The 26,203-nt window shown below is 28.8% G+C and overlaps 2 protein-coding genes across 2 annotated transcripts in view; one reads left to right on the plus strand and one right to left on the minus strand.

Annotated features, from left to right (window-relative positions):
* LOC119670772 (glutamate receptor-interacting protein 1) overlaps positions 1 to 26,203 on the plus strand; it is a 391,907-nt gene that overhangs the window by 270,451 nt on the left and 95,253 nt on the right. The window lies entirely within an intron of this gene.
* Positions 9,512 to 20,366, minus strand: LOC119670779 (protein mab-21). Its single transcript, XM_038081183.1, has 2 exons — positions 19,236 to 20,366; positions 9,512 to 9,956 (listed from the first exon to the last, which is right to left on the minus strand). The coding sequence occupies exons 1-2, from the start codon at positions 19,981 to 19,983 to the stop codon at positions 9,607 to 9,609; spliced, it is 1,098 nt and encodes a 365-aa protein (XP_037937111.1). The 5' UTR covers positions 19,984 to 20,366; the 3' UTR covers positions 9,512 to 9,606.

The following is a 26,203-nucleotide window of genomic DNA, read 5'->3' on the forward strand; positions in this document are numbered from 1 at the left end:
ACAAAAAAAACAAAAAAAACTTCTTTATATTCTTAGTATTCGACCATTAAGGTGTGGTTGTAACACATGTTTGAGGGCTTAGAGTAACTCGCTAGAATTTCGTATGATTTCTTAGAATTAAAACAATAACACAAATTTTCCAATTAAATAGAAATTTTTCCAATACATCGTGTTTGGCTCTCACATATTTTCATATTTTTTATTTCCAATTTTAATCAAACATTTTATGTTTAACACCAATTACGTGCATGTAAAGATACTTAACGTTTTCACCTCAATTACTCGGCATTGCCGTGATATGCAACATAAACACGCCACAATTTATGCCATGGCAAATATCAACAAAACGTTGTAATGGTTCCTGTGATGTTGTTGTTGTTATTGTTGTTGTTGTTATTATTTAGTTGAAGGTACGGTGTTGTTGCTGTAACCCATAATTACGTCAGTTACGTAAAATTTATCAGCAAAAATGCTCTCTTAACATCATTATGCATCATCATAGGTCTACTCGGTCCGTTCTGAACTAATCACTAGGCCTACGGGCGTACTTAGCAGCAAAGTTTTTCTTCTGCGCTAGTGCAGCACTTCTTCATTCTTCATAGTTTGCATGCATTTTTTTTTAGCTTTCCTCAAAGTGCATAGTATCTTTGCCTCGGCCTCGGCCTCTGCTGTTGTTGTTGTTGTTGTTGTTGTAGTTGTGATATTTTTCATTTTGATATACTAAGTGCTGCTTTAGGGAAATTAAATTAATATTTACTTTCTTGACAAAAGCCTATAATCAAGTATGTTGGCGATGACAGCATAAAAGCCCCTAATTACACCTTGTTGCCGTTTCGAGGAGGCCACACACATTTTACGTGTTTATGGCTCAAATTGATCGTGCAGTTTTATACTTCGTTACCGTTGCAGTCAACGTTTTCTTTTTGGCTTTTAATGTTTATTATGCCATTTGGTAAGCGCCGCGCCGTTGTCAAGTAGGTTGAATGCACCTTACAAGTTGGCCAAGTCTGGCAATTGGCATAATAAGTTTTAAATTAATATTTAGAGTATCCGTGTTATAAAATAAATATACTTTTTTGATATTTGACTGGAAGACAGACAAAGTATTTGAAAAGTAAAAGTCATTAAGTAAGCAAATATTCGCAAATATTATATAAAAAATAAAAAATAAATAATCAATTAAAAATTATTTTGTTGCATATAAAGTTGGTTCCATCAAATGCAATCAGACTATAACATCGGTTAACTAAACCTTTATTTTATATTGCTGATTTAGCTATAGTCTTTAATTTTTATAATAAGACTAGAATCAAAATAAGACCGTTTAGCGTTTAAGAAAGCAAGTCGGTTTATTAAATTCACATCAATAACAGATATAGTGTCATTTTTGTTGACAGCCAGGCGATAAACAAAGCGCTCGAATCTTTTATCACTTAATCAAAGTTAGTAAAAGAATATAGAGAGACAATTGATGAGCTAAACTAGCTAGCTCACATCACTTTTATTCCAGAAGACAGAAACATTGAAGAGAATAAAAAAGCAAATGAGCTAAACTAGCTAGCTCACATCACTTTTATTCCAGAAGACAGAAACATTGAAGAGAATAAGAAAGCAAATGAGCTAAACTAGCTAGCTCACATCACTTTTATTCCAGAAGACAGAAGCATTGAAGAGAATAAGACAGCAAATGGTTTTCTTGGTGATTCTCTAGATGTGTCCCTAGGGGTAACTGTTTACGTTCGCTTCAAGATCATCAGTAGAAGTACTTACCTTTACTTTTTCAGAATGCCAATAATAAGACACTCAAGTCATGTTTAACTTCCTGGGTAGCATGGATCACTTATAATTAGTGATCCAAAATAAACAATATAACATCGTAGTTTACTGCTCATGTCTGACATATATCAAAAAACCAGAAGAAATAGAACATTATAATATAATAATTTTTAATTTATATAGTTCCCAACCTTATTTTGACCAATTATTAATATTAAAAGTTTAGACGTAAAATCGCCCAACAGCCGGTACTGCGGTCAGAAGAGTCCTATTGTATTGTATCCTATTGGACTTTATTCACAAAGCATCTTAAAGCTTTGTGAATAAAGTCCAGAACTAAATCTTGAGAAGAGTTCTTAATCTGTTCTGGTGACAAAAATTTCATATGAAACAAGTTTCTTGTGTGTATTATTAAAGCTGGACAGTCACAAAGAATATGCATGGTAGTTTCCTTATCTTCAAAATATAATCTGCATTCCGAATTAGCAGATAATTGTAGTTTATGAAGGTGATATTTCAGACCATTATGACTTATAATGAAACCCGTTAACAGCTTTAAATTAATTTTGAGAATTTTAGGATGTCTTTGTAGGAGTACGGTGTTGTCAGTGCTTTGCTTTGTTTGCGTCCTGGGAAGTCTTCCCAGTACTGCAGCCGTATATGATTTTTCCTTGCCTTGATAATTTGTATTTTGACCAAGAACACTACGATATTTTTGTTTTTCGTAAAGACCACAAAGTTCAACAATTATAAAATGTATGATTATTTTAATATGCTTTATACATCTCAGGTAACATAAAGTATAATGAATTATGTAAATGCATAGGTACATTATATAGACTATAAAATAGATATATAATTAAATATTTGGAAATTTTTTGTGTTTATTTTCTAACAAGTGATATCTTAGTGGACAAGCTACAAGCAATGTATCCATATTTGTTAAATTTTATTAACTAATCATTTTTAAACATCTCGTAGTATACAGATTAAGAGTGCTTCACTCCTAGGGTTGTGACAATAACTCATTACGTTATTAATCGGTATCTATGGCAGGTTCTTGACTACAGACTAATTTAAATTACGCTATTTAAAAGATGCAGTCATGATTAATCAAGTTTTGTATTATTACGTTAGCTATAACTTCAAAAAAGATTTATTTTATATTGAGAGACATTTTACCAATAACTATAATGACAGAACATAACTGAAAATTATATGTATTTACATAACTAAACTCTTTTAATCATTTTTGCCGCAGTTGTTGTCAGGATGATGAAAGTGCCTTCCACCTACTTTTTTTATGTCCGGTACATGCACGGCGCCGCCTTAACATTTTAGGGGCCTACTTTTTTGAGGATCTTGGTGTACTTCGAGACTTCCCTTTAAATTGCATCATAAGCTTTATCAAAGGTTCTAGATGGTTTTAACCAATGGGTTTTTAATAACACGGTAGCACAATGCGCCTACGGGCCGGGGATCGCCGGTATAACATAACCTAACCTACATAATTAAACACTATTATAAGTTAGTTTTTTAATTGCTTTACGGCTAAGGTTTTGATTAAAATGCTTTATGTAAATATATTTACGGACCTATTCTGTGCACTTTATAAACTTGTCAAACATTGACACTTGTCAAAATTGACTGCTGTAAAGGTTTTGGTATTCTGTGACATAAATAAAAAGCTGTTTTCCTTGTTAGTTGTCAATACTATAAATGCTGTTGACAACTATTAAAATATGCTCTTTTTAAGCATTTTTATTTTTTGCATGCATGACAAATATTCTTAACTAAAATATACGCTCTTTACAAGCATATTTTTTATTGTTATTTGAATGCAAGAAAAATGCTTTTGGCAACTTAAAATATGTGCTCTTTACAAGCATTTTTTACGAACAATTACGAACAGTTTTCTATAGAAAACACTTTACACCATAGTGTGGTGAGAAGCATAAGGTACTTGAGCTTCGAAATTTGTCAAGATGTGTCCAGAATACCAAAAAGCTTTCTGCCTTATAAAAATCAAAAATTTTATTAAAGAATTTGACAAATCTGTCAAGTGCACAGAATAGGTCCGTTAATCTTTTTAAATTTAACCTTTTTAATTTAAAAGGTATTATTCCCATTTATAATTTCTAAATACATTTTTTTCGTTATAAACATAAGAATATTATTGTTCGAACTTACATATATCTTTAGTTACTAAATTATAACGATATGTATCTTATAAAACGCAACTTTAAATTTTTATTATTGAATTATTATTATTTTTATTAAAGTTACTATTAAATTCTTATTCATGGTTATATATTTTATCAGCTTAATATAGCAGTAATTTCAATTGATTATTTTGAAACTTTCTAGAAATGTGTAGTACAAGGCAATCGGGAAGGTTAGTCAAAGGAAAAATATGTCTAGAAAAATTATTTAGAACAAATATATAATTCATATGCTTTAATAATTATATGACATTATTTTAAATAAAAATATATTAACTAAATATTACAAGAATGAATAGAAAATAAAAACTATAATATTACATTAAAAATGATAATAAGGTAATATGCTCACATTTTCAAATTAAATTAAAATTTTAATTACTTGTAAACACATTTCTATCTTTATCTCAATATTCCTATATTAGAAACCAAACATTCATTGATAATTTTCAATTAGTATGAGGCAATAATGACCACTTTCACTACTTGTCGCATAGGTTTCTACAGAATTCTTCTTATTTTGACCCCGAAATACAATAATAAAATTTAATTAATGCCTAAAGTTCTGTCAATCAACATAATTTTACTATTAAATGAATGTAAATATACTAAAGATTTTATACAGTGTAAATATGTGAAGTGTGTATGGAAATCGTAAACTCATGGCATACGCTACCATCGACTCACATAAAAATCCACTCTTTAGATACGAACTAAATTAGATATTGTATATTGTTTGTGCTACGATTTTAAAAAGCTATATAAATGCTATAAAATCTACATGTCAGTTGATTATTGTAGCGCCTTAAATCAAAGCGATCACAGCAGGTGATTCCAAATGTGATGATATTCAAAAAAAAATAACTTTTTTTTATAATTTTTATATATTTTATATGAACTTGCTAAATTTATTTTTTACACCGGCGTGCGTTAAATAGTTAAAAAGTCATAAAAACCCAATAATTCTCCTTTGTAGTCCCACACTTACTGCGTTGTGGATCCCCAGAAAATTTATATAAAAGTTATAGTCAAAATTATATAGTCGATTTTTAAAATTTAAATTGAAATTTTACTGCTACACAAAAGTCATTAAATCCCAAATATTTTATATAAAATTTAAAAATATTTGTTTTTATTATAGACAAATCCACACATTTTTAGTATTTTACTATGTACTAAAAATGTTTATCAAATGATTAAGTATTTTTAAAGGTGGTCTTCTCTCAAATGGTCTGATAATTGATTTTTATGGATTTTTAAGCAAATACAGGATTTGAATATTTTTGAAAAGAAAGCTTAGAACTTATACGAGTATGTAAGAGGAGTGAGCCAAATTTTAATCAATATATATTTATTTATATATATTTTATAAAGAGGTTTTTTTGAACAGTAGTGAAATACAACAACAAGAATTTTTATTTTTTATATTATTTGAATTAATTGAATTTTTGGCTAACCATACAGCTTTTTCGAGTATTGCCAAATACATCAGTGGTCTTGGAAATAATTCTTGTATTTAATTATTCGTAACTAATTATTTTTTGAGACTGCAAGTACCAGGAATCGAACTCGGGTCCTGCTAAATATGAAGCTCAGAATCAGCGCACCTTAACCAATTGATCCAAAGCCGTACTTGACTTTTTTTTTTTCTTTTTTGATCGCATATTTTTCTGGAGTTTTGTTCCTATTACTATGAAAGTTTTTATTAACAATGTTACTTGCTGTGTTTATATTAGAACGAAATCATAAACCAGCTGTAGAATAATTGAATTAATTAATTAATTATAATTTTGTTTTCAATTGTTAAATTTCAATACTATTCTGTTCGTAGAGGCATTATTTGTTGCATGTTTTGTTCTTTCTTATATATAGAAACTAATTTAAGAACGCTGAGATGCTGAGAAAGTCATGCTAATATAGCCCATTAGTCGCACGGGCTATATATTTTTTTATTTATATTTATTTTATTTATTTATATTGATTTACATAATTTAATACATTTCTAATATAACTACAAACGAGAGATAAAAATTTGCAATGAAAATTACTAACTGATCGTAAGATAGTAGTTAAAAAAGAACCATTATCTGTAATTATGGCCTCTTGTTTTTAATTGGAAGTGCCATTGATCTATTATTTTTCAGTTTCATGTCTATTAAGTAGCTCTCTTGGTATAGCTAACGGACATTTATATATCAGCTGCTGACATTGGTTCAATATTTTTTTAGATAATTCTGTTAAGCTTTTTAGAACACTTGTATTACAATCAGGCACCAGTTCCGCTCTATTAGTTTCTAAATATATATTATAAGAATCTGTAAAGTATCTGTAACATATTTTTTGAAAAATACGTATAAAAGATACTACCAATAGTATTGTTAGTTGGTAGTACTGTACTAGATTACATTGTGAGATTTACGTATCATACTAAGTCTTCCTGCCAGCTGTTCTTACGATTATATTTACGAGTGTGTTGCGATATTTACGATGCAAAATTGGTTACATGAATTGTTTGCCTTAAATCTTGTGTGTCACACAAAATCTCGTATGCCAGATCATTAAAAATCTTGCAGAAGACTTACGATGAATCATATAGTTCAAAAATAGATTAGATGCTACAATGCAATTTAAAAAAACAAAAACAAAAACCGTTGATTTTGTTCAATTGGACGTCAAAACAGAAAATATCGACAAATGAGACTTCGAGGATTGGATCACGAAGTGAACATGTCAGTAAAGTACTAGAAAAGTCTGTAGCATTAGTACTGAAAGGATTTAATTTTGTACAAAAAACATTAGGAGCCGATTGGTGAAGACCTGAAACACAACATTACTGACAGCAACTTTAGAAATGTTGCTACGATTCTCAAAAAACTATATTCAAGTGAGTCAAAAATCAAGGTCTTGTTTATAACCGTGGTATCGTGCACTAGAATTTTCACTAGAAAATAAAACAAACAGTGAATAGAAAAACTATTTAGTAGTACTAAAGCATTGTTATTAAAATATTTATTAAAAGTGGTATATATATATGGGTGCGGTATTGTATGCGAAAACCGACAGGCTGCCCTACTTAGCACTAATATATCTAATCTCAAAGTAATCACTAACCGCACGAGACGGTATGCAGATCTTAGATCAGTCATAAAATAATTACGATGCTTATGAGGAATACACAAATTAGTCAGTGAGATGGGTGGGACTCTGCAGTAACCCCCTAGGTATTAAAGAGTAAAAACGCCTAGATGCATTAACTCAAAAATGCTCAACATTAGGTTATTGTATACATCTATTTTTAAAAAGATTTTTGACCAAAAAAGCTCGAGTCAGTCCTTAAAAGAAATTTTAGTAAAGGTCTTGAAAGTCATACTTGAATCAGACTTTGAAAAACGTATAAAGGATTAGGTTAATCACTAGTGTAGAATTGTATGCTCGCAATTAGGACACGTTTTTAATTAATATTTCAGATATTTTTTGTTTTTATCTTTCTAATAATAAATTAATATTTCATTCATAGTGTGATTATCATTTACAATAGATTATCTTGGCTACAGTTTGATTTATATTTTTATAAAACATTCAATGCAATTAAAGCTTGTAGATTATTGGAATTTAAGAACTTACTTCTAGGTGCTTAATAACATTTTTATTACTACTTCTGTGCTAGTACTAATAATTTTGGAGGCAGATAAATAATCTGGTGACGGTGCCATCATATTTTGAGTGGGTTCTTATGTTATCGCAGTGATTGCATATAGTAATTACTAAGTATTAAATTTGCTCTAGGACTCATTTGTTTCACAAGCTCTTTTATATATTGTATAAAGGTTAGGTTATGCTGGCAGACTAAAAATGCCACGTTAAGACTATTAAGGTCCATTGCGATACCAGATCAGAGTCTTAATTTTTTAAGCGATAGTATGCATCACTTAGGATGCATGTGTTGTATTGTGTGAAAGATTTTTTAAAAATTTCTTCTTATTCTTAGTATCCGTTTCCCCTGGTGGGGCATAGTGGGGCATTTACTTATATAAGAACTCGGAATATTTTATCTCATAAGCAAGCACTTTGCATTTCTTTTGCTGTCATTACCTTTATGACAACTTAATTTGTTTATTTTTAATTTATATATAATAATTTTTAAAATTGCAAATTATTTGCTGGTTGAATAGTTAGTATTCTTGGTCTTATTATTATTTTGAACACTACGAGTATTTATTGGACTTTTAAACGCACGACTTTTCTGTTTCTTTTTTTTTATGGAAGAACGTGCAAGTCTTATAAATGACTAGAAATATCTTTGTACTTTCCAAAAAAGCCGCGGGCATGTATTTATAAATTAACTAATCAGTTTTAAATTTTATTATCATTGTTAAATGTCCGCAAAATTACTTTTGTAGGCAATTGAAATGCCAAACGTGTTGGCAGCAGAATTGTCATTTGTGACAATTGCAAAAACATAAATAATCGTCAAAAAAATGTAAAACGATAAATGTATGGTATATAGATAATTTGCATTTAATTCATTCATATAATTTATTTTATTTTGATTATTTGTTTTTTGTTTTATATCAATTATAATTTATTTAAAACTACTAATAAAATAAATAAACAATTTTTTCATATTTTGTGCTAAATTAATTTAACTAAATTCGCAAAATTAATAAAAATAATTAAGCCAAAAAAATAATTTTTGCTTAAATACAGATAACAATTTTATGTGACGTATACATTTGTAAGCACCTAAATTTATTTTACATTTAAAAGATATTTTATTCAATATTAAATATATGTATTTTAATTAATAATAATTTTAATTCAATCAGTGGATATTATTTTTTTGTTTTGAATTTAAAAATTATTCGTTGCATGGCGATTTAACTTAAATTGTTAATTTCCTAAAATTAATTTTTTGAAGTAATTTTATTTTTAAATTTAAAAACTTAAACTTAAATATTATCCTTAAATTATTCACTGGTTTAAAACAAGCGTACAAAATCTATTAAACAAATACAAATAAAATTTAATTTATATTTATATTTAATCTTATTAATATAATCTCTTTCACAGTTATATAATTTTTTTTAAATTTTAGGTTTAAATATATCCCTCATCTTAAGTTACGATTATAGTTTTTGTTGGACATAAAGAGATTTAAAATAATACAAAAAAAATTTTTCGCAACCAAATTAATTGAAATTATAAGTAATTCAAAAAAATAAAAAAATTAAATTTAATCTTCTTTTTATTAATCAACAATTTCCTAATAAAACATTTTGTTAAGAAAATATTTAAAGTTATTTAATTTTACTTTAAATAATTATCAATTAGTTGTTGAATTTAAACTATTAAGCATATATTTATTATATCTGTTAATTTTTTTGTATTAGCTTACAATTTATTATTTTAACTATTGATCTTGCTACGTTTTAGATCCGGCACAAGTTCTGTTATTTCTTTATTAAAATGCTTATATTACCAACAACACACACTGAATTATTTTTTTTTTTTTATTAATAATAGTAATTAATATGCAAAATCATAGTAAAAGTATAAAAATTTAATAGCTTTTTTTTGTAATTTATTTCCAGCTTAATTACATTAATAATTACAATTCTTCTAAGCAGCGTACGTTGGTTAGCATAATTCGTGTGAGACGCCACACTTGCTTGGCAGCATTTTCTAGAGCACCCGGTGATTTACCCTTAAATAAATCCATATTTGGTAGAAAATAGTGCGGACAGCGTCGGCATTGTAGGCAGGAAATTAACTGTAAAAAAATACCATTTATCCGATCAGCAATGCAATTCTCCTCCCACTCCATTTCACGCGGATGTTTTTCACATTCATATAAGAGCAATGTTTTTAGATGATACGATGTGACAGGATTACCAGGTAAGTCCAAATGTCTATCACGCAGGGTTTTTAATATGCTTAAGCAACGACGACGACTGGCACCTAAAATTAAAAGAAGAATGGGGAATGAAAATTAATTATATAAAATAATTTCAGTTTATTAATATTTAAATGCTTAATAGTGCTGTTTGTTCGTTTGAATTTGAATTAAAAGTAATTAATATTCTTAAGTATATATTTTGTGCCAAACTAAGTAACAGAAATTTTTGGAATAACTGTCAAAGTATATCTTGCAAAACACTATAAGCTTTTATGTGACATCTAAAAGTTCTTTTTCTTTTCTATCTGCTCGCCAATAACTTTCCCTTCTCTAAAGTTTCAAAAACTAAATACATATGGTAACTAGATTTTCATGCTTTAACACAGCACAATTTCGAAACAAATTATTTCTTCCCTTTTTGATGATCTGGTTTACGATTCCTCCACTCTTCTTAGTAATCTTCTTAGTAAGAAAACTACATAGCTTCATAAAAAAACTCTCGGCATACACGACAGCATATCAAAAGCGGAATAGTCCCGTAAACTTTAGAAATGAGTTGGTGTAGGTGACCAATACAATTTTAAAAACATGGAATTCTATCTACTTCAATAGTTTTTAAAAGTTTTTAAAACATTTTTTAAAAATGCAATGATTCTGAGTACGCGAAAATGGAACAGAAAACGATCCTGTTGAATATAGGATTGTAGTGTAAAATACAGTAATATATTATATGGTATATATAATATAATATAAAATGTTATAATATAATATATTATAAGTTATGTTTACAAATATATATTAAATTATTTTCGTGATATATTGTTTTCAGCATTGATATAAACTTATCGTCTGTATGTTTAAAGCGTAAACTTGGTCCACGGAATTAATGAAAAATTATTTCTAAACCTTAAAATCACTAAAAAAAACTCAGATAGATATCTATCTGTCTAGTAAGTTGGTAAATTCTTTCTGATTCATTCTGCAAATGATTAGAGACATGGATTAACTATCACGTTTTAATAACTACTAAAAATATGGTTAACTAATGTTGTTAGAATATGTAGGTATATATGAAGTAACTCTGGAATGAGGTGCTTCTAAGTTTGCTTGATTGAGGTTAGACAGATATGGCTAACTAATGTCATTAGAATATGTATATGTGAAGTAACTCTGTAAGACTGCAAGACTACATACAGAAATAGTGCTGTTGAAAAGTACTACGGTTTAATAATTTAACTTAAATTATAGTTTTTCCGGAGAAATACTGAAAATTAAAGCTGATTATCCGTATGTAAGAGATAAATGGCCATACCACGTAATGGACATATAAAATCATATCTTACGAATAAATTAAAGTTAATTATCTGTGCATTAAAGATAATTATGTAGATTATGTAGTTATGGAAATATCATTAAGAAATTAAATATCTTTTTCAGTACATGTAAATTCATTGGTGATTTGAAAGGTGTTTTAAAGTGTTAAAAGAGAGGATTCAGTTTGAGCACTTAAATTATTTCCAATATTTCAAATTTGATTTCGGCAGATTTTGGATTTATGATTCCACATCACAGTGGAATAGAATACATTATAAACACCGTATTGATTCTCAGCTACTAATCGAGCTCAATTGAACAGAGGAAAGGGGAATCGAAAATAACAATTGACCGAAAATTTCAGCAAAAAAAATTTTTTTCTTGGCATAAATTAAATGATCAATCACAGAGAATGTAATTAGATATCTAATCCGTTAACAAGCAGAGTTAATATTTTGTTTTTTAAAACAAACCCATTTTGTAAGTTGATAATATTGGCCCAACAAATAACCAACCAAGAATGTTCGTTTAATTCTATTGAAAAGGGATACCATACCATGATTGTAAGGACTAATTAGCTCCTTAACTTGTCGGTGACTTGTAGCGAAACCAATCCTCAATAGATATTAGGGTTTTTTTTTCAATAGTATGATCACAACTCGTCGGGTAACCATTCTTCCAGACCTAAACATAGTACATGTATAATGTAAGAAAAAATGTTTTCGCATGTACAATTTAATGTATGCAATAGCTGGACCTGTTATAGTGATAATGTTAATGTTTATAAAACTTCTAATATATATTAATGCCGTTTTATTTTCAAAATTACTTTAAAAGTTATTAAACTTCTTGACCTATAGAACTGTACTTTATATCTTTTTATTATAATTAAAGTTGGTATTTGGAAAAATGAGATGAATGTTGTCTCAAATGGACTAGGCAGACTCTAACAATCTTCCGTAGTTCAATCAATTCGTTCGAGTTAACAAAAAAAGAAATGGTGGGTTTGTCTTATCACTGATTTTTTAACTATTATATTTTCAAAGATTGGACTAAAGTAAATAGACACCAGCAAATTATCTGTTTGTGCCCTGTGATTGTTTAATAATCAGTTTATAACGTTCATTCAATTTTTATTGAATGGAATAAAGTCTAGGATTTATTAAACGCATATGTGCATAAAAATATATTTACAAAAATTTTTTCTGAAATTTTAATTCTCAATTTGTATAAATCATTTACGTACCTATTTTAGTTAGTTATTATTTTAATTATAATTCTCATATGGTTAATGTGCATTCTTTTATAAATGCTCTTATAATATGTCTGTGTACTATTTGTTACTTTAATATATATATATATGTTTTCGTTTTATTACAACCTATCAATGTTTTGATTTACTGAGCACAACAAAAGGTGTGTAGTTATAGATAGTGTTGATAGGACTTTAAACAAGAAAAAGCTGCATAATTACCATAAAAGGTAATTTATAAACCAACATAATTTAGTGGTTTTATCCGCGCCCTTCATCTATCCGGGTTAACTTAGGAGACTATATTCTAATAGTAGTAAGTGTGATATTATGATATAAAAAAGTACTGGAATATATTTCGAGGAGTATTGAGAGATTCAATGTATTCAACTATTATATATATTCTTGCAGTTCTTTAATACTGTTGTTAACCTAGTAGTAGATAATCTACTAATAGATAAACGTGTAGCTTTTATTGTGTTGTAATAGGATATCTTTTCTTTTAAGAGGCTGTACTTTCAAGATCTTACAAAAGAATTAATATGGAATTTTTTGTAAATCGTTTTATATTAAATCTAAATTATATTATATTTAATATTAATATTGATATTGATATTAATAGAGATGTGCAAATATTTATATTAATAACTAAAGTATTTTTTATTATATATACAGTTTTTTAAATGCCATATATTACTCTTAAATAAATTTTTAAATAAGGGGGGAGAACTATAAATAAACTTTGTGCCATTAGGTGCCTTCGACAACTATTTTAAATAATAATTATTAAGACTATTTAAACTACTTTGTTAAATTCTAAATAGTTCACTTAATAATTAATTCTATTTTTCTTTTCATTAAGTATTTATTTATAATTATCGACTTGCTTTGTGTGACAAATCTGGTTATGAAATAAATTATTGTCAATATTGAGTTCTTAGCATTAAATGGAACCAGTGTACAAACAAAAATTTGACAGCCAATATTAAATTGTTGTGATATATAGTATATATAATATTTTTTCCAAAAAAATTAAAATCACTGAAAATTTTGGACAGACAATCGAACAATTTGTTTGCAGTTATGTGTAGTATTTATTTTTATCTAATCGCTTAGATTAAAATTATTTATTAAATTGAACATATGTCTTAAGCGGTTTTACTGCTTGAACAGATATTAATTTATGATCGAAACGCGGAATATCTTAATTGATATCTGATGAAGACGGTATCTGTAATGACAACCGACAAACAAGTTTCGTATTATTTATGCATAAGAAAAATATTTGAAAAAAAAATATCTTTGAAGTAAGCCCCGTAGCAGCAAATAATCTTTCGACTGAAACTTTACTTTAGCTTTAAGATTTATAGCAAAGTTAAGTGAAATTGTTGTTAAATTGTATAGAAATAATTATTATCATTATATATTTATGCAATTAAATAAATCAACAGTAGAATAATAATACGACTATGCATATAATAAATGCTTTTTATTTTTTAAATTAGATATAATTAAATTTAATTCAACTCATATTAATAGCACTTCATATCAATTTGCAAAAACATCAAACTTTTAAAGTCGAAAAAAATGTGTTCACATTCGCAAATCACAATTATTAATGTCAGTTGATCGATCATATGTCCCATTAAATTAATATTCGCAAACATGATTATTAGTATCATTTGATCGGTCATATGTTCCATAGAATTGAAATGAGAAAATATGTGAACCAATTAATATGTACTAAATATAGCCTAGAACCGCTGAAATATCAATGAAATGCTAAGCTACGGCATATTTTGGGAAATTATCGGTGATTGTGTACGCAATCGTATCAGTGTTCATTCAGATATCACTTAATTTATAGGTCATTATATCAATCGTCATTAAGGCGTTCCAATAAATCAGTTAAATTTTGGGCAAAAATCACTGATTACTTCTCGACACTTTGGTTTAAATGAGTTTATCGGTCGCTTTTAAATTTATGACTAAATTTTATTTAATTTTTTGTTTAATTTTTTTTTTTTTGCATATTTAAGTTTTGTTATTATTTTTGTTTTAATACGTTGAAGTCATAGCCGTTTTTAAATAATCTAAATTAAAAATAAAAATACTAGAAGCTGATTGGGATTCCACAATTCACACAGGAATAAATAAAAATATTAGTTCATTTAAGTACTAAGAAGTTTGCGTGATTTCCTGCGTTGAAAATTGTTAATATTTAAAATTAAAAATTTTTTTTTTAATTTTATCTGTTATAAGTTTTAAATAATAATTACAGTAAAATAATTATTCAGTTTTGTCTTTTTAACAAGACCGGTGAAGTACCAAAGTGTAATCGAGAATGATATATGTTATATATTTTTAAATTTTCTCTTAATTAATTAATTTTCTTAATTTCAATTCAAAACAAAAATCACTTAATTTATATCTCAGATATCAGTAATCATGTATTTGTAAAATTATTATTATTAGTAGTAACAATGGTATGACCTATAATATCTAATATATTATTTCTTAAAAGAGTGTCTTGAGTTAAACCGGGCAAGTTAAGGCTATTAAACAAACCTAACAGTTTTTTTTTTTGAATCAAGTTGACAGACCTTATTTAGTTCAATAAAAGCCATAAGAAAATACTAATTTCATTACCTGCACGAGTACCTGAGATGGATGGAAGTTTTTCCTGCATTTTACAGTATCTACGGGTATCGGTGCTTTTTAATCTAAACTTTGGATATATTCAGAAAATATGAAATACTGAACACAAGGGAATCAGTGAAGCTTTTATGCCAATATTTAGCAATATGTATATATTTTGATAACTATATATCTAGATATTATCTAGTAATATTATCTGCTAACATCTAACATTTATGAAACTAGCTCAAAAATAAATAATAAAAAAATAATAAATAATTATAATAATGAATACTAACGACTCAAGCGATCGCTCAGAGGTTTAAATGGCACCATAGTAAAAAGCTGGCAGACTGCAAAGGAGCCGTTTTAGAACGTGTCAATTTTCTTTGAGTTGGCAACGATGGTATCTTTGTAAATGGCTGTTTTTCAATTTATTGAAAGTTAGCAGTTGAGTAGAATAGAGTTGAGAAATAGGGAAGTATAGACTATAGTAACAGAAAATTTGAAATTCTTCTATAAATCAATACTTCAAAAACTTCCAGTAGAGACGTATTGATCGCACATATCATTATATGAAATGAATTTTTAATTGAGTGTTCAAATCAGGATTTCATATAATTATTAGTTCTTAAGTTGACTACATTATGTACACCTTACGCTACAATATATTATGAAGTATACTCCATGGGATATCATAAGCAAGCCAAAGTTCTTCAGAACTACGTCTGATTGATTGTTTTCCATTTTAATCCACATTTTAATTTACAAACGCCGTTATTTTTTGCAGTGTTTACATTTTGGTCGAGTTGAGTTGTTAACATTATTACTATTTTTAACCTTAAAGTTTCAATTATATTACGAATAGTAAGCTCTTTTGCTCTATTATGAATATAGAATGCACGAAAAAGAGCCCAAATAGATTTATTAATTTGATAATAAGTATTATTAATTTCTCACAAATAAACAATATAATGTTCATACAAATTTTATTAAACTGCATTTATAGTTTGTTAGTTTAAAATATTTATTGATAAATACTTTAAGTTCGTTTATACTTTAAAATAATACTTTAAAATTCTTGAGATCAGAGATATAATAATTTTTGGAATTTCTGTTTTTGTTCTATAAGCGATAAGTTAAATATAATTTTGTCCCCTAGTAACTTGTATGTTTACCATAAATATCACTATATATCACATCAAAGGTATGCCTCACAATACGTATACAGTGACGTCCTGAGTCATACTAGTTATAAAAATGATTACAAAACACTACGAAAAAATTATTTCTTTTCGTGTCGCATAATTTTTAATGATGATAGTGCTTAAGTATATGCAAAAAATATATATTGAAATAACTGCAAATGATATAAAAATTAAAACTGGTCAAATGCATGTTTACTAATTAACTTCTGTATTACTTTTAAACTAGTCAATAAACAACTCATTAAGTAGTTTGTTGATGGTAACTCGTTCTGTGAATATTACAAAGTGTAATATACCAAATCACAGTATTTAGTTTTTTTATAGATAATTTACTTCATTTGCAACTGAGTATATTTGAAAACTTAATAGAGCATAATGCTTTATCATTAAAAATATTTTATGCTATGTTACCTAAAGAAACTTATTCTTATTTTACACAATTTTTGTGTAGTTTGGACTTTATATGGATGATCAAGTTAAAAATCCAGTTCTTAAATATATAAAAAGTTATTTTAATATCAGTAAAAAGAACTTTACTCATGAATATCTTATAAAAATATTTAATCCAATTAAATTAGATTTAAATACATCTATTTTAAAAAAAACTTTAACGATATAGAATCTTAGCATGAAACTTTTTCGCTATACCTTATTTATTGTAAGATCTATAGGCTATCACTTTTCTAGGCAACATTTGTATATCCATACATATGTATATTCAAACGAAAATAGCATTGACAGCACACCCTATTTTTATTTATATGAATAGTCCAGCTTTGCTAGCATAATATTTATTTATGTTAGATTTAGAGTTGGCAGTTCTTTGTACATATATAATACTTCTTCTCCGATTTTTTGTTATCAGTAATGTTGCGTTTCATGAAAATCAACATATTCAAAACACATTCCAAACCCAAACGAATATATTTTAGAAAAAGATAACGTTCCAGGTCTTTCTTGAACTGAAATTAATGTCATCAAGAACTATATCATTTTGTTCTTTATAGAGCAGTAACGATCTTTATGAATGAGATATGACTCAAATTCGAACTATTAAATATCCAAAAAACGTTACGGTCATGATCTATCTTAAACTGGAATGATTTCAACTATAACGCTCATTTCTATAATGTTTTTATCGATTTAAGAAGAAGAAAAGAACGCTCTTATTAAATGGTAGGTATTACTCGCAAGATCGCACGTCTTCAACATAATGTTATAAACTTATGACATCTATCAATTCTTAGCACTAGGGACCGATTAAAAATATTTATGATAAGGTTGACTGTGGTTGATGTTTTGCTTAGTAATATGTGATTTGCATAACGGAAATATAAGTATTTTGTTGAAAATATAAACGAAATAAATCAATATTAATCTATGCATCTCTGCAATTATCTTGTAGTTTATAGAGTTGAAGATGTATTAATATTAAATAATATGTTTTTAGCGAAAATGGACACGTAGTAGTGTTGAGAAATGGAATAGGGGTTTGAGGGACTGAAGGCCTCCCTATAATGAATCGAATGATTGCATTTATGCATATGCATATTAATTGTTATTGCATTATGATAATTTAACAAGATAAAAATTATATTTTTAAATCTTGGGAATTATCTGAAAGCGTGTCCCGAAGTACATTCTTAGCTAAGGGCCTAGAACGATATATACAAATTATTAAATACTATATTTTATTTTATACTAGAAGTAAATAATGAGAGTAAGTTTAAAAAGCTCACAAAATTAAAGCAATATGGGTTGTATAATTGGTGACCAATATCGATATGTTCAAGATAACATACTAGTTGTTCATAAAAATTATATACTTTTCTGCCGTTTCTTCTTCGAAACCCATTCACTTGTTAACAAAAGCTATACTGTCTGTATTTAAGATTTAAGATTTTTAATCTGTCTAAGATTTAAAATTTAGAGCTGTACGACTATTTAGTGTCATATCATATTCAATCATTCTTCTGCTTCTAAAAAAATATTAAATCTATACTTTTAAATTAGTTAACATAAGTTTTGTGATACACTAGTACTTCAAAATATACTCAAATATCTATTCCAATTTTCAATAGCCGCGCTAAATTCTTTTTAGAAAACCTTTCTCTAAAGATACAAGTAGTTTGTCTTAAGAGTTTCTTTTTCAACTAATTTGAACTAAAAGAAACAGAAATCGGTTAGTATCTTCGTCTTCTTGAAAAGGGAGACGTAGCGAATGTAAATTAAAAACAGCTAACTTGTTTCTTTTACAGATGTCTATATATATATCTATAATAATTAGATTCATTTCTTTAATGCAAAGAACTAATCGGTTGAATATCGAGACCCATTTGTCCTTGGATTGAACTAGTATCGAGATGGTAAAGGTTTAAGTAATTTTAGGAGACCAGTCAGAACAATCGGAATTTACTAATTCGCTTTTAACCAGAGTTGCGAAATGAAAGAAACTATCTAACACTTTCTGTCTAAATTGGTTTAATCAAATTAACTCATTCTCTTATAGAAAACAAGCTACTAACCAATCTGATATATTGATACATATATATTAAAAGAATAATTTTGTTTATCATATGTTGCATATATCTTATTTTGTGTCTGTCAACTACTAATAGAACTCAACAATGGTAACCTTGATGTGGCTTGAATTACTATTTGAAAGAACTATAACCTTATGTTATGCTATACATATCTACAATAATTAATTTATTGTTATAACTATTACCTTTATCGTTTAATAAATTAAATTAATCTATTCTATTGAAGTAATTAGTTTAAATGTAAATTCTTAACTGATTTTCAAAGATATATCCTATGAAATTGTATTTAATTCAGCAAAATTATAAATATATCAAGTACCGTCGGCAATTGCCATTTTCAAAATTATTTTTTTTATTAGACTTAAATTGTTGATTACATATATATACCTTGTAAAAGACGATTTTCGGCATCTGTAAAACTCAACACCCACGCATCACCTTCCATTGCTGAGTTTTTACCCTGCAATGCAATACACTCCTTCGATAGCATATCAAAACCTTCAGTCTTAACCTCTGCAACAATATTTGGATGCGGCCATGGTATGCCAGGCAACGGCCAATGCGATGCAGAACGCGGCCATAGACCGGCACATTTAAAGGCGGGAGTGATCTGTACAATAATACGTTCGCGTATGCGCAACTTAACTTCCGTTGTGTCTGCGATCATTTTAACGATATCACGATAGGCACATTTATCACACGCTTGCGCAACTAAAGTCTGAAAACGCGAACGTATTTTACGCGCTGACAGGTAACCCGAAGCGGTTATAAATTCCACCCACAACGACATCGAACGTTTACGACCGTCACTTAATTTAAGCACCGCACAACCAGGTAATGTGCCATCGTCAACGAAATTCAGTACGCCCATCTGATTAAGGTAAATTATGATTTCGAATTCAGTGGGCGAGATCACTTCAAGACCTTCGAAACGGCCATTGTAATCGTTAAGCGAGGATATGAAACGCGGTTCTTGGACTTCCACTTCTTTTAGCACATCCTGCACAATACGACAAACTTCTTGTATTTGTTTGTGTATCTGTGCTTTACGCGTTTGCACGCGATCCGCACAATATTTATTCATCTGATAAACCATTTTGGACTGTGCCGCTATCATATCCGACGGCACAAGCATTGCAATGTGAGGGAGTTTAAGATTTAATAAAAACCTTTTAATGCGTTTATGATTTTTGAAAAATTAAATACAAAATAAATTTGCAAGTGATTTTATATTAAATATTTAACTTTTTAATGTTAAAACAAAAATGGTTGAGGACTTAAAAGCAGCAATTGTTTATTTTTCACTAATTTAAATAATTTTTTTATTATATATCATAATAATTTTTTTTTTTTTTTATTTTAACACTCAAAACCTGCACTTTCTTTTAACTGAATTTTATTTTCTTTTATTATTTGTTTGTTTTTAAAATTTTTTAATATTATCTTTGCTTTCGAACGTCTCTTCGCACTCACAACAAACTAGCCCCAAAACGTACACGCGCCGGCAAAGCTAAATTGTTGACTGATTTCGTATGTCAAACTCACCGCAAGAAAAGTATCTTTGCTTTGCGTTTCGCCCAACTCAAGATTCTTTTGCTATTATATAGCTATCTCTGTTCCACATACTGTTTGTAGTTTACACCTTTGTGCCACTTTGCTGTGCGGTTGAAAGAGAGCACAGTAGTGGTGTGTGCTACCCGGTTTGTATCTATGAGAGCAAGCACAACTACATTGTCGTATTTCGCAATGGCAGAGACGGCAGTCTTTATTTCTTTGCGTCATAGTTGTTTTTGTGGTGTGTACAGATACTCTTGTGTGAGCTTAATTCCATATACATCCATAAGTACTTATAGTGGTATATATATTTATATACAAATATATGAATTTATATATATATATTTTCATATTTCAATTATAATATACTGATTAAAACTGACCATAGTAGGGGAAGTATCACTTAATACTGCCTCTTGATTTTCACAAAATGACTTAAATATTGATTCTGTATTTTTTTAGTTAATGTAACTCAAGTTAAAAAGGGACTCTAATATAAATTTTTCCATAGGATCCTGATCTGAGGCTGGCGACCTCTTATCAGTTATAAAATTTATTGCCACGAATTCAACGATACTGCCTCGGAGAAGAACACCCCTGAGATATCGACCTACGTAACGTATAAAGGACAACGATTTTAAATTAGCAACATGGAATTATTTTGACTCTGCTTCAACCAGGTGCCAGAGGGGAGTAGAAAAGAGGACGACCGCGACGTAGTTGGTTACAAGATGTAGAAGACAACATACAAACGATGAAAATAACACAACACAGAAAGAAATCGAAATGCATAGAAAAATGGAGACGTTTTGTAGAGGAGGCAATGGTCCATCCTGGACTGTGATGCCAAAATGATGATGAACACAAATTTTTAATTTGAGGCTATGTCTATTATTTTATGAAATATCATAAGTTGTCTTCAAATGAATAAAGACAAAGAGCCTGGAACTAACTAGTCAATATAAAGGCTGTGGTGGAAGGTGCTTTTAAAATTAAATTAAATTCCATTGCATTAATAACTACTACTGAATGACATTACACTTAATATATATGTACATATATATAAATATTTGATATTTAACCAAATAATTCGTAAGTCACTTCTATATGGTTGTATAGCGTTTAACAAAGCTTCAAACACAACTATTCACCAGCTAGAAATTGCACAAAGCCAGGCTCTGAGAAGACTTTTCAAAGTTCCATGGTACATTAGAATGAATGACATCCTCAAGGACATCAAGATTGATCCCATCAAAAAATACATATCGGATAGAGCCCTGTAATTATTTGCGAAAACTGACAGCGTTATCAAATCTCAGAAGGGTTACAGGTTCCTCGGAGAGGTATGCAGATCTGAGGTCAATTATTGCTTAGTCTGATGAAGTAATAAACATTAATCTAGTTAAGGTATAAAGAGGGGTTTTGATAATACCTCGAGTTAAAAAAGAGTACAAGTCTTAAGTGCACTAGCTCAAAACAGCTTCAACATAATTTTATATTATATATTTATACATATTATCTATCTCTGTGTATAGGATATAGCATTTATTTTGTTGATTTTACTGGTATAAATTTCAGTTGGCCTACAATATATCTTGAACTGTTTTTAAACCAAATTATTTTTACCTGCCATAGATAATTAGAAAGTTTCGAATATGCTCCAATGTGAGACATACGAAATAGACTAAAATAATAATTAATCTATAATCATATAAAATCAGAATGCATTAGAAGGAAAGCTCATTATTATAATTAAAATATTCGACACATTAAATATAACATATAATAACTTTTTCGAGCTCTAAGGTTCCAGTTTTAGACTTGTAATACTAAAGTGTGCGGCGCAAGAGTTCAGGACCACATTAATAATTTTCCATACATCAATTTCATTTGATTTCATTTCATTTCACAATATTAAACTTAAAAGACTTTGGACAAATACCGCTGCTTTTTGTCATCGAAGCTATTGATAAATACTATTAACGCCCTAATTTTAAGAAAAAAGATTGAAAAAAAAAGTTGATGGATTTATACGCACATCTAGAATTTATTGACAAACAAAATCAAAATTTATGTATCTACGTCTCAAAAAAACTCAATTAAATTTTTTTAAAGCTTCTAGTTTCCTGATATTCGGTACTAATAGGATACACATTATAATAACATAAATCTCTTTTGTCTGCATCGTGGTTTGTTAGTTGGTTGTAATGGTTGATAGCCAGATATTCTATTACCTTACATAATTTGGAAATTTTTACCTTTTTAATACCATATTACTCGCAAGAAATCCATGCAGATACACTTCCATTTGGGTTTATTTAGTTTTAGTAATCTTTTGTTCTTACCGATGTGTAGTCTGACAAACTGTCAAGAAATCATATTCATAAAAATCGGTTTCTTTTGTTAGACAAGACTGGGTATTTACAGAGAAGGTGTTAAACTGTATTGTCTACGTCCAAGTTTTTGCAACTTCTACAATAAGTATTGAATGGAAGTATTCAATGATTCTGTACAGTGTATACCAATGAATGCAATTAACATAGTAGCATGAGCTCGGTTTCTATTAATGAGTTCCCTGGACCCGACCTTATGTTGAAAAGCCGGGTCGACAAAATTATATTACATATTGTGAGTGTTTTCTTCCTATTATGTGTAAGTAGCAGAAAGTGAAGATAGGTAGATCCCTTAACGGTCTCTCGGGAAACACATATCTGCCTGGATCTCACTTAAAATTTTGTTTTTTTATGTAATGACATTGCAAAAGTAATTCTTTGTATATGTTTCATGGTTTAAGTACTGCAATACTTTCATGGTTTAAGTACTGTTAGGTCATTTATATTTACCTAAATTTCCGCATGGGAGACTATAAAAATGGAATAATTAACTCCTCAATTCTAGTTTAAATCAGTTATTTAACAGAAGAACTGTTTTATTTTTTGTGTAAATTTTTTTTTAAAACTAGAGAATCTTTTAGTTAAAGACTTTGTATCCTCTAAAAATATTTGCAAACTATTTTATTTACGAAAAACTTTGATCTTTATTTCAACTTTTTTCTAGGAGAACATCAGGCACTTGAAAGGGGGTAAGCCATTATAATTTTTATTTCAGCCTCTTTAGAAATATTGCTTAAAATAACGTTAGTTGTATTTAGTTTTATCCTTTCAATTGTTACTCTTCAGTGTTCACACAAGTTAGTTTGTGATGAGTTCTCATTAAAAATATGACCTTTTCATTAAAAGTGGATTAAGCATCATTGAGACAATGCAAGTTGTTCATATACTATATAACATCCAACATATATTTAATTTATAACAAATTAATTACCGCTAATCTCTACTTGAAAGATATATTTTGTACACAAAAAGTCTTAAAAATCATTACACCAAGTACGGTAAAATTCATTACTCTACCAGATGTTGGTACTTGATCAGTTTTCGATAATCGCAGAGCACAAACATATAAAATGGGTCTCTGTTCTGCTTAATCGTCTGTATGTTTCACTCTGGATTTCACAAAACCAGCTAATGTCTGCGTCTTTTAATAACATTATTGGAAAAATGTTGTTAACCAGATCATGTATATGTGAGAAATCCATGATGGATCTAAGTTTAGATCTAATTAGACTGAGAAATCTGTCAACAGATTAGCAGTGTCAACTTTTATAAACATTTATGTATTTTGTAAACAATTTATTGTAAATTCGATTTTTCTAAGAACATATCACCATGCCGTCATAAGACTTAGGATCTATCAAGGCAACTATAACACTATCCTTTGCAGGTTCTTCAGTTGTTCTTGTACCGTTGAATCCTTTATGAATAGGTATCTAGAGAAATATTAGTTTGTACGTAGTAACTAACCTACATATGAGATTCTTACAGTATCGGATCAAAAGTATATAAATAGATGTAATATAGATTGTGTACAAAAGTGCTTTACTGTATATCTCGTTACTCTTGATTGAATATAAATTAGCCTCAATGTATATTCGGTAATAAAATATCTCAGTAAATGTCTACTTTTTCAGAAAAATCTATAACAGTTCAAAGCAATAGATTTAATTTCTATGCTTTAATATTAAAAAGAATACTATTGATAATATTCTCTCTAATTTTACGTATAAGTACCGCCCAATTTCCCTATGAGATACCATAATAAGCGAAGAGAATATTAAAAATATACTCACAACTACTAATTCAAAATAATCACATAGATAATCACCAACACTAATACATGATACAAACATTAATGCCAATAAGAAAAGAGCAGATAAGTGGACGTCACACACTCGCATATACCGGTACGTCACAAACGGTAGCCAAACTAACCACAGATATGTGTACGAAAATAGCAACTGAAAGCAACAAAAACAAAACAAAACAAAAGAAAGCAAAAATGGTAGGCAGCGCCCGGCCGGCACTAGCAGTGTTGAATTTGTTTACACAGCAGAGAGCGCGAACGAATGTTATGCTTGTCCACCCCATTTTAACGAGTTGCCTTTGCAACATACAAAACATTTCCTCTCTCTCTGTGTGTGTTTGGTTAAATTTTCCCCCATTAGCAATTGCTTAAGCTACTGCGGCTTGTTTAATGTGTGTATGTCGGCAGTTTGCGCTATAAAAATGGTGTTGCTGCCTTTTGCTTTAACAAGGCTTTTAGGGTTTTAGGTTTTATTGAAGTTTCTGTTTGTTTATGTAAGTAATGGTTATTATTAATTATTTTTTGTTTTTGTTTTTGTTTTTGATTTTCTTTAGTTTTTTACCTCCACATCAGATTACAAGGGGTTCACATATATGTTGTGTATTTTGGGTTGCTTAAATGTGATTAATGAGATTTAGTCACGCATTATCAACACGGATAATGTTTAAATGAACATTCAAGTTTGGTGGAGATATTACATATTTATAAATACATAGTGTTTATTTATTTATATAAATATATATTTATGTATGCTTTATATTTATTGTTCGTCTAAGTTTTATTTTGCAGAAATGCAATATGTTAGGTTACCCAACTTAAAATAAGACTTTCACTTATTTAATCTTACTTATTAATAATTTAACAAAATATAATTAAAGAAAAAATGATTTGGTACTATTCACCCTCTTCAGACAAAGAGTTAGGTCAGGTTATGCCAGCAATCCAAAGGATTCATCTAAACCTGTTGGCCCATCCTGTGACCGCATAAAGAAAATTCTGTGGATAAAAAAACCACATTGATCCTTTGGCGAAGGCAAAAATGGTTTTTCGTGGGAGATACTGAAGATCGCCGCGAATGCGTTGAGCAATACAGAAGTAGATATGACGCACTTTTATCGTCTTTCCTACAACTGCGATAGAAATGTTTAAATAGTTGATTGAATCTTCTACCATAATTCGCTAACCGGCTATGAACTGTGACCAAACTTACTATTAGATTGATTTCTTTGCGGATCACCTTAACGTGATTAATGGATTTTTTCTTAACAGCACAGAAATAATTAAAAAAAGTTTGCATGATGTCAACATTATACCAATATTTTTAAGGTCTTCCGAGTGATTACTTGAAGCATTGATTCGTGTGCCCTGCAATTGCCGTATATTTAATACATGCAATATAATATAATAAATTTGACCAAGAACTCAAAGTAAAAAAATGGCTATATGCCGTTTAGAGATGTGTAGCAATCAAAAACCGTTCTGTGTGTAAATTTGACTGAATTCAAGAATTGTAGGTTGTTTGATTGTAGGTATATATTCTTATTAACTATATTATACATGTCCAGACAAGCCACAGTTTCTTTAAAAATAATCACCTTCAT

Source organism: Teleopsis dalmanni, chromosome 1, assembly GCF_002237135.1.
Source record: "Teleopsis dalmanni isolate 2A chromosome 1, ASM223713v2, whole genome shotgun sequence".
Classification (NCBI taxonomy): Eukaryota; Metazoa; Arthropoda; class Insecta; order Diptera; family Diopsidae; genus Teleopsis; species Teleopsis dalmanni.